This window comes from Bubalus bubalis, chromosome 18 (genome assembly GCF_019923935.1).
Source record: "Bubalus bubalis isolate 160015118507 breed Murrah chromosome 18, NDDB_SH_1, whole genome shotgun sequence".
Classification (NCBI taxonomy): domain Eukaryota; kingdom Metazoa; phylum Chordata; class Mammalia; order Artiodactyla; family Bovidae; genus Bubalus; species Bubalus bubalis.
In genome coordinates this window covers 57,697,438-57,708,241 of record NC_059174.1, presented here as the reverse complement: position 1 = coordinate 57,708,241, position 10,804 = coordinate 57,697,438, and the positions used below count along the sequence as shown (strand labels likewise).

General features: G+C 39.3%; 2 protein-coding genes across 2 annotated transcripts; both read right to left on the bottom strand.

Annotated features, from left to right (window-relative positions):
• Positions 1–449: 449 nt before the first annotated feature.
• Positions 450–1,823, bottom strand: LOC102395456 (vomeronasal type-1 receptor 4-like). Its single transcript, XM_006065057.4, has one exon. It carries the CDS (start codon positions 1,515–1,517, stop codon positions 576–578), a length of 942 nt encoding a protein of 313 aa, XP_006065119.3. The 5' UTR covers positions 1,518–1,823; the 3' UTR covers positions 450–575.
• A 5,141-nt stretch (positions 1,824–6,964) lies between these two features.
• On the bottom strand, positions 6,965–10,084 carry LOC102400904 (vomeronasal type-1 receptor 4-like). Its single transcript, XM_025270278.3, has one exon. It carries the CDS (start codon positions 8,699–8,701, stop codon positions 7,772–7,774), a length of 930 nt encoding a protein of 309 aa, XP_025126063.3. The 5' UTR covers positions 8,702–10,084; the 3' UTR covers positions 6,965–7,771.
• Positions 10,085–10,804: the final 720 nt, after the last annotated feature.

Below are 10,804 nucleotides of genomic sequence, written 5' to 3'. Positions count from 1 at the left end.
ACCATATAATTCTTTACAAGATAACTATATGTCATGACAATACTATTACAATTGTTTATTTTGAATAATATGTTCAGCATGTCATGTTTACTATTCTCTTGAGATTCAAAATTTTAGCTAGATCTCTGAGGTGAAGCCATAAGGAAGGTTGACCACTGAAGAACTGATAATTTGGACTGTGGTGTTGGAAAAACTCTAGAGAGTCCCTTGGACTGCAAGGAGATCCAACCAGTCAATTCTAAAGGAAATCAATCCTGAATATTCATTAGAAGGACTGGTGCTGAAGCTCCAAAACTTTGGCCACCTGATGCGAAGAAATGACTCATTAGAAAAGACCCTGAGGCTGGGAAATATTTAAAGCAGGAAAAGAGGATGACAGAGGAAGAGATGGTTGGATGACATCATCGACTCAATGGACATGAGTCTGAGTAAACTCCAGGAGGTGTTGAAGGACAGGGAAGCCTGGCGTGTTGCAGTCCATGGGGTTGCAAAGAGTCAGACATGACTGAATGTCTGAACAACAATTGAGGTGAATTAATGAATGGTCAACCATACACTTCAGAAATACACCCAATTCACACATTTCTCATAATAATAGGGGACTTTGTATTCTTTATCCAGGCAAAATAGAGCCTGTGTACATTAGAGTCACAGCTCATGAGCAGAAAGGGACTGACAGTTGGGACACACAAAGCCAAGATTACAGTGATGTTCACAAGGAACCAGCTGGGATAATCAAAAAGAGCCATCATGAGTTGAAAAATGAAGGAAAGAGTATAAAAATAGACAAAAGTGCTCACCAGGAGAAGGATGGTTTTGGTAGCTCTGGACTCAGGGGAGAATTTGGTGGGGGTATCAGTCCTACGAATGTGTTGGACACGATGCTTATGTCTGTACAGGATGAAAACCATGAAGCTGCTGGCCCAGAGCATGAGCCCCAAACATAGAACATCAGGGAGTGATAGCAATGCTGCAGACAATGACTGTTGGATTTTGTCATGATGGATAGAAGAACAGTATCCAAAATCCTTCTTGTTTGTGTTGTTTTTGTCATTCCATTTGCCATTTATATGTAGAGGAAAAATGAAATTTACCAGCATTTGCAGGATCCAACACAGGAAAATAGAGGGAACGATGTACTTAGGAGCTTTAACTTTCAGCGCTGCACACCTGGAGTTCCATGGACTGATCGTGATCACCTGAAAGACACTCAAGAGGCAGATGCTTCCGATGGACACTCCCCTCCCCACTCTGTGCAGAAAGAAGAGAAGTTTGCAGCCAAAATCACTGCGGATATGCTTCCACCCAAACACTGCCATTGTCTGGGGGACCCCTTTACAGAGGAGGACCAAGAAGTTGGCCACAATCAGGTGCTTAAGAATCAAATCCGTGGACCTTAACCTGGAGCCAGTGAAGTGAAGGATGATATGATGGCAAAGGAGTGAGAAATTCCCCAGGACTCCAACCACCATCTGCATTAAGAAGATAACGCCTATTGTCAAATCAATGCTGGCCATCCTCTCGGTTCACAGTCACCGATATTTGTCTTGTGAGTTAGAATGTCCTGCATGGGAACATGAGGTGTGGGTTACACACATCATGTCAGCTGAAATCCAGTATTCTCCATTTACCCTTAGTTCCCACTAAGAAACATTTACTTTATGTTCTTCAGTTACCAGCAGCTTTAAACAGTTGCATATATGATATTTAAAGAGCATTACTATGTAAAATTAAAAGCTGTAGGCTCTACACATGATCACTTCTTCATTCTTCAACAATCTATGAGGCAGGTACTTATGTGACATTAATGATACAGAGGAGGGTGACGTAAGCACAGAGAGGTTGAATATTTGTCAAAATCTGCTCTTAGGACAGAGTGAGGACTTGAAACCCACTGGACTGGTAAAGATAGTGCATTGAACCCCAACTTTGCCAAAAGGTTAGTTAACTGTTCATATAATAATTCAGATATATATTTAGTTTTGTTTTCAGAACTTGTTCTTTGATATTTGACTGCTGCTATTTCATAATTTTTATTAAGACAAGCACTTTGTATTATAAATGAGGCTTCATGTGTCTTAGTATATGCACATGCACTGCTGCCTGCCAGGAGAATATGGGAGGAGCCTGCCCCAGGACCAGGTAGTGTCATGAAGATGAGGATGGCTCAGAATTAGGATGGAAACAGGAAGTCTTTTTCTTTTATTTCAGAAAAGCAGTTATAATGCAAGTACTCCAGAAATTGTTAAATAATCCCATATAAAGTCATTAACTTGGGACATAAAATAGTCATACATGATGAAGTAGTACAAAAGGAAAAAGTAAATTATTATTATTTTCCAGTGATACATATATCTATTCATTAATAGCAGAGTTAATTGAATATATGCGATGATTTATACTTTTCAAATGATATTAACATACCCGCGATATATACAAATCAGCACCTGCAAGGGATCTATTCTTATGCATTTTATAAATTAAAGTACGAGGCATTTAGATTCATATTAAAATACCTTTTAAATGGGCAGAAACAGTACGATATACAACTGAGAGCTGCGGCCTGAAACTCAGCATTATGTGAAGTTTCCTTAACTGCTTATTTCATAACATGAAGAGTGAAGACAGCCTCACCATAATCAATGGACTCCGGATGTTTTCAGTGAGGACACAATTACTGTCTCCATTAATATCCAGAGTCAGAGAAAACATTTCCCTTCAAGCCATTTCCAGTTGCATTCACTTTCTGTGTAGGATTACATGATTTTTGCAGACTCATCATACTGTTTATTACCACCCTGGAGTTATTCTTGTGGCCCCTCTAGTCATCCTGATTCCCCTGGGGCAGACTCAAGAGAAAATTGATTTTATATCTACATTTTTAAACACCTCAAAAAAATCAGGTTTTGTTATCACTTGGACTAAGTCACAACAGCCACTGTCAGTGAGGATTAAATTAAACTTCAGGAGGAGCCAGCAGGGATTGGTTTAGGGTGAGGACCCCATCTCTCTTTGCCATCTCGGCTCATGATTCAGGATTTTACTACCTTATGCATAGTGTTGGCACTGAATCCAGTGACTACACAGAAGACTGCCCCTTTCTGATATGATCACTCAGCATCTTGATCTGCCTCTTTTTCACAGACCCTGCCCTCTCAGGCTGAAATAGAGCACCCTTACCTGACACCTTCCTGCTGCCAGGAGAGTGGGCTCCCTGATGGTCATTATACCCAGTTCGTGTGGGGGAGGCAGGCAGTTGGTCCCTGATATGTAGGTTTGAGATGCTGTGCCCTCCCCTCCCCTCCCATCAAAGCTGCAATTATCATTTCACCACCAGCAGCGATGGGAGTGCAGCCTTGGGAGCCAAGAACATTTCTGAAAACTTTTCTCTCAGTTGTTAATTACTGGAAGCAATTACAAGTTTCTAGTTGGCACCCTAGGAGACAACTGGATATATTTGAGAGGCATTTCTTTTTTCATGATCCCTGAAGATGACTGGGTCTCACAAGGAGGAAAGCAGGAAATGCTGAAATCCCACACGTTAGGGACTGACATAAGCCATGTATGTCCCTCTGGATTCTTCACTTCCTTGTGATGTGTCTCTGCTCTGAAACTAGTACTTTCCTCACCTTCAACCACTGGACCAAATCATCAACAAAAGTACTGGTAGAAAAATGGAATGAGACAAAATACCTGGAAAGTACATTCAAAGAGACAAAAGGAATAGGAGGAATATGATTAGAAACTCATTATATGGACCACTGGCACAAATCAAATCAATTTAGACTCATTTTCATAACTCGATGCCAATTATTATGAAAATCTTGTAGGAAAATATAATTTATTATCATAAACCTCTGTGACAAAAACCGGATGTGGAACATATAAACAGTAAAAAAAAGGGATAGGGGTTGAAAAGAATATGTCATAAAATAAAATCACCTAGATATGATGGCTCAGTGATTTTGACAATTACTTAATTCAAGAGGATCAAACCTGGGCACTAAACAACAGGCTATTAATAACCAATAGGTCTATGTGAAATCAAAAGAAAATGAGGAATTACCTTGAAGCAAATAAAAATAAAAACAGAAAATTTCAAAATCTATAAAACACAGCAAAAGCAGTTCTAGAGGGAAATTGATATGGATAAAAGCCTATCTCAAGAAGCAAGAAAAATCTCAAGTAAACAATCTAACCTACCAACTAAAGAAATTAGAAAAAGAACTACACATAATGTCAAAGATAGAAAAGAGTGGGAGTGATATAGATAAAAGAGAAAATCTTAAAATCAGACATCAAAAGACCAATAGGACAAGTCAATGAAAGCAAGAGCTGTTTTTTTGAAAAGATGCACAAAACTGATAAGCCTCTACTGGGGGGGATCAGGAAAAAAAAAAAGAAGACGACCTAGGACTTTCCTGGTGGTCCAGTGGTTAAGACTTTCAACGTAGGGTGTACAGGTTTGATCCCTGGTCAGAGAGCTAAAATTTTGCTGCCTAAATCAAAACATAAAACAGAAGGGATACTGTAACATATTCTATAGAGACTTTAAAAATGGTTCATATCCAAAAAATCTTAAAAAAAAAAGAAGTGCATTTACAGTTAAGTGTTACCCTTCTTATATTCCTTATGTTGTTTGTGAATTTAAGATAAGCATAAAGTTGTATAGCACTCATTCTTATTGCTGCATATGCCAATCTGTCCATGGGAGAAATGCTGCAAGAATACTGAAGTGGATTGCTGTTTCCTTCTCCAGGGGATCTTCCTTGACCCAGGGATCAAACCCCCATCTCCTGCAGCTCCTGCACTGCCAGGCAGATTCTTTCCCATTGAGCCAGCTGGGAAATGTATATAATATACAATATACAATTACAATGTACAATATACAAGATTTCCTTTTTTTTATTATTTTTTTAAATTTTATTTTATTTTTAAACTTTACATAATTGTATTAGTTTTGCCAAATATCAAAATGAATCCACCACAGGTATACATGTGTTCCCCATCCTGAACCCTCCTCCCTCCTCCCTCCCCATACCATCCCTCTGGGTCGTCCCAGTGCACCAGCCCCAAGCATCCAGTATCGTGCATCGAACCTGGACTGTGAATTTCAAATAATGCCATGATTCCATTGTTATGAGGAGTAATTCTAGGGAAATGGAATTTAACGGAGAGTTTTTCATCAGTTCCTGTTTTTGGAAAATGGATTTCTAATCTAATTAGAAGTAAAGACACTAATGAGCTTATTTCCAGCAGTAAAGAGAACACAGATAGTCCATGTCCTGATTCTGCAGTACAGACTCCCAACACATCTGCCTGTTAGAAGAAGTAAGTATCTGGGTGACTCTCTTTACAATATTTTTTAACATTTGGGAGAAACTAATGAATGTATTAACATTGGCTGTATGCTCCTAATGTTGCTAGACTAAGAGGTGAGTGAAAAGGTTGATCTCAGGGATTAGAATAGCCCATTCAAGCACCATATAAAGGACCCAAGGCTTCTATGTGTGCTCTGAAGGAGACCCTTACCTCCTCCCACCCTTTAGCTGAGATTGCTGAAAATCAAGCAGGGACTCTTACCCTCTTGGTATTTATTCCAAGGGAAGGCTCAGGAAAAAAGACTGTGCAGTTACCTCAATTATGTATTGGGAATTCTAGTCATGTTCTTTAGAAGGATTTTATTTTAGAACAACTTTTTATTTACAAGAATGGCAAAACTCTACAGAGTTCGCATGTATCCCACACTCAATGCATTGACTCTTTTTTTTTTAATTTTATTTTATTTTTAAACTTTACAAAATTGTATTAGTTTTGCCAAATATCGAAATTAATCCGCCACAGGTATACATGTGTAAATCCTCTATTCGGTGTACAAAGTTGCCATAATTAACAAACCAATAGTGATGAAGTTGTGTTAACTAAAGTCAACACTTTATTTGGATTTTCTCAATTTTTCCTTTATATCCATTTTCTTTTCCAAGAACTGATCCAAATACCAAATCTCACGTTGTAGTCACCTCTCTCTAGGCTCCTCTTTGCCAAGACAATTAGTCAGACATTTCTCAGATTTAACGATGTGACAGATTTGAGGAGCACTAATGGGAAAAGGAGTACGTCAAGGCTGTATATTGTCACCCTGCTTGTTTAACTTATATGCACAGTACATCACGAGAAACGCTGGACTGGAAGAAGCACAAGCTGGAATCAAGATTGCTGGGAGAAATATCAATAACCTCAGATATGCAGATGACACCACCCTTATGGCAGAAAGTGAAGAGGAACTAAAAAGCCTCTTGATGAAAGTGAAAGAGGAGAGTGAAAAAGTTGGCTTACAGCTCAACATTCAGAAAACGAAGATCATGGCATCCAGTCCCATCACTTCATGGGAAATAGATGGGGAAACAGTGCAAACAGTGTTAGACTTTAATTTTTTGGGCTCCAAAATCACTGCAGATGGTGATTGCAGCCATGACATTAAAAGACACTTACTCCTTGGAAGGAAAGTTATGACCAACCTAGATAGCATATTCAAAAGCAGAGACATTACTTTGCCAACAAAGGTCCGTCTAGTCAAGGCTATGGTTTTTCCAGTGGTCATGTATGGATTTGAGAGTTGGACTGTGAAGAAAGCTGAGCGCCAAAGAATTGATGCTTTTGAACTATGGTGTTGGAGAAGACTCTTGAGAGTCCCTTGGACTGCAAGGAGATCCAACCAGTCCATTCTAAAGGAGATCAGTCCTGGGTGTTCTTTGGAAGGAATGATACTGAAGGTGAAACTCCAGTACTTTGGCCATCTCATTCAAAGAGTTGACTCATTGGAAAAGACTCTGATGCTGGGAGGGATTAGAGGCAGGAGGAAAAGGGGACGACAGAGGATGAGATGGCTGGATGGCATCACCGACTTGATGGATGTGAGTTTGAGTGAACTCCAGGAGTAGGTGATGGACAGGGAGGCCTGGCGTGCTGAACTCCGGGAGTTGGTGATGAACAGGGAGGCCTGGTGTGCTGCAATTCATGGAGTCTCAAAGAGTTGGACACAACTGAGCGACTGAACTGAACTGAACTGAATTGTAGTCATATTACAATATTTATGTGTAACGAATTACCAAATCTTACACTTTAAATTTACACAATGTTATATGTCAAATATATTTCAGTTTTTTAAATCTGCTGAAATATATTTTTCTTTCGGTGTGTTTTTTATTGTCCTTCACTTCAAACTGCTCATTTCTACATGAAAATATTTTAATGTGCTAATCTCCCTGCATGACTAATAAATACTGCCATTTCCCTTAACAATGTTAACTATAAACTTGTAACTGGCTCCCAAACTCTTACCTGATTTTACCTTCGAGTGCTAACCAGGGTATTCTTTACTCTGTGAGGACATTAATTTCTTCCATTTTATTTCTGACTACTGTACACACTGATCCATCTTCATGTATACTTTTATCTATAATTCCATACCTACTTCATTTCTGGGAAATTCGTTTTGTTAGACTGAAAGTACCACATTTTAACACTTCATAATATGCAGATTATTTTAAGACCTGTTGTTTATTGCATAAATCTGAACTCCTTTTCTACAAGAAAACTTAATTGATATATTCACATTTCATGACAATATATTTCAATTGGTCTTATATTGAAGAAGATGCTTGGCATGTCTGGTATAATATTGAGATTCAAAATTTAAATTAGGATTCTGAGGGTGAATAAATGAACTGGCAATGGCTCATTATAGAAATAAATAAAATTCACACTTTTCTCATAATAGTAAGGACTTTGCATTCCTTATCCAGGCAAAGTAGAGCCTTTGTACACTGGAGTAATGGCTCATGAGCAGAAAGGGGCTGACAGTAGGGAAGCACGCTGCAATGATTACAGAGATGTCCACAAGGAAACGGCTGGGTTGATCAAAAAGAGCCAAAAGTACTTGAAAGATGGAGGAAACAATATAAAAGTAGACAAAGGTGCTCCCCAGGAGAAGGATGGTTTTAGTAGCTCTGGACTCAGGGGAGGACCTGGAGGAGGCGTCGGTCCTACGAATGTGCTGGACTTGCTGCTTATGTTTGTACAGGATGAGAACCATGGAGCTGCTGGCCCAGAGTGTGAGCCCCAAACATAAAACATCAGGGAGTGATAGCAATGCTGCATACAAGGCGTCTTTGGTTTTGTCAGTGAGAATAGAAGAACAGTAGCCAAAATCTTTTTCCTTTGTGATGTTTTTGTCACTCAATTTGCCAGTTATATGGAAAGGAAAAATTACATTTACCAACATTTGCAGGATCCAACACAGGAAAAGAGAGAGAACCACATACTTGGGAGCTGTTACTTTCAGCACTGCCCACCTGGAGTTCCAGGGACTGATTGTGATCACCTGAAAGACACTCAAGAGGCAGATGCTACCGATGGACACTCCCCTCCCCACTCTGTGCAGAAAGAAGAGAAGTTTGCAGCCAAAATCACTACGGATATGCTTCCACCCAAACACTGTCATTGTCTGGGGGACCCCTTTACAGAGGAGGACCAAGGAGTTGGCTACAATCAGGTGCTTAAGGATCAAATCTGTGGACCTTAACCTGTTACCCATGACATGAAGGATGATATAACTGCAAAGGAGTGATAAATTCCCCAGGATTCCAATCACGGTCTGTGTTAAGATGATCATGCCTATTATGAAAAAGCTGCTGGCCATCCTCTCAGTTCACAGTCACTGGTACTTGTGAGTTAGAATGTCCTGCGTGGGAATATGAGGCGTGGGCTACATGCATAGTGTCAACTCTAATCCAATATTCTCCACTTAACAATAGTTCCCACTTGGAAATATTTGCTTCTTGTGTTTTCTGTTACCAGCAGCCTTTAAAGGGTTCCATGTATAACATTTAAAGAGAACTAATATGTAAAGTTAATCACTGGAGATACTCATGTGATCACTTCTTCTTCTTCTTCACAAATTTATTAGCCAGGAACTGAAGGGATCTTGGTTATACAGAGGAGTGTAACCTATACCCAGACAGGTTAAGTATTTGTCAAATCTGCTTCTTAATGCAGAGTGAGGACTGAATCCCATTGGGCTACTCAAGACAGTGGTTCGAGGAACTTCCCAGGTGCTTAAATGATTAAGACTCTGCCTTCCACTTCAGAGGGTCCAGGTTCAATCCCTGGTCCAGGATCTAAGATTCCATGAACTTTGATGCATGGTCAAAGACAAAACAAAAAAGAGTGCACTGATCACCAGCCATGAAAACAGCTAGTTAGTTGCAAGCATATAATAAACCAGATCTGTATTTGATTTTGATTTCACAACTATTGATTGTAGACCTGTGGTATTTTGTAATTTTCATATAACATGATTCCATTTATTTGTAAAGCTTTATTCTATGCTACCACGTATTCTGAATAGAGTCTTAGCATCTTAATACATGAACATCACTGCTGGCAGTAGAATACAGCAGGAACCTGCCTCAGGACAAGGCAATGTCATGAAGACGAGAATGCTTCACTGTGAGGATGGCAACAGAAAGACTCTTTTGTTCCTATGACAGAAACACAACGGAAATAACATATATTATAGAAATGTTTGAATAATCATATGTAGGCAATAAACCTTAGGGCATAAAACACTAGCATGTGATAAAACAGTTTAAGACAAAACAAAATTATTATTGTCCAATCGTATACTGAACCAGTGTGTTATTGTCTGAGCCCTGTGAATAAATTAGCAATGAATTAATATTTGCAATTGACATTACATACAAGACACAGAGGCAAAATTTAGCACTTGTAAAGCATGTATTCTTGTGACTTTCATAAACTGACATACTAGATTTCTTAGAATGTCAACAAATTGGTGTTGGTGTCTGATTCTGATCTGATCACTTACCCAGAATCTTGATATGCCTTTCTCTCACAGACTCTGCTGCTCAGACGAAAGTACAACGAACATACCTTCCAGCTGGCAGGACAAGGGCTTGGTGGGATGGTCATTATACCCAGGATGTGTGTGGGAGGGAGGCAGCCAGATCCTGATAAATGGCTTTGAGACGCTGTCCTCCCCTCCCCTCCTGTCAAAACTGCAATTATCATTTCATCTGCAGCAGCGATGGGAGTGCAGGCCTGGGAGCTGAGAACATTTCTGGAAACTTTTCTCTCAGCTGTTAATTACTGGAAACAATTACAAGTTTCTAGTTAGCACCCTTCAGAGACAACTGGCTGTACTTGACAGGTATTTTCTTTTCCATGATCCCTGAAGGTGATGGTCTCACGAGGAAGAAATGCTGAAATCACACACATTAGGGACTGACAAAAACCATCTGGACACAATCCTTCTGGATGCTTCACTTCCCTGAGATGCATCTCTGTCCTAATACTAGTACTTTCCTCACCTTCAACCATTGAATGGAACCATCAGTGAAAGTATTGGTAAAGAAATGGAATGAGACAAAATACCTGGGAAGTATATTCAAAGAGACAAAAGGAAAAGGAGGAACATCATCAAGAACTCATTATAGGACCCACTGGCACAACTTATATCAATCTAGACTCATTTTCATAATCTAAAGCCAATTATTATGGAAATTTTGTAGGAAAATATACTTTATTATTATTATTGAACCCTGTGATAAGAATTGGGTGCAGAACAAATAAATAAAAAAAGAGAGAGGATTTGAAAATAGTTATAAAATACAAGCACCTAGATCTGACGGCTTGATGTTTTTATCAAGTACTTAATTCAGGAGCATCCTGGAGATGAAACAGTATGCCACTAAAAACCAGTGCATCAGTGCAAAATTAAGAG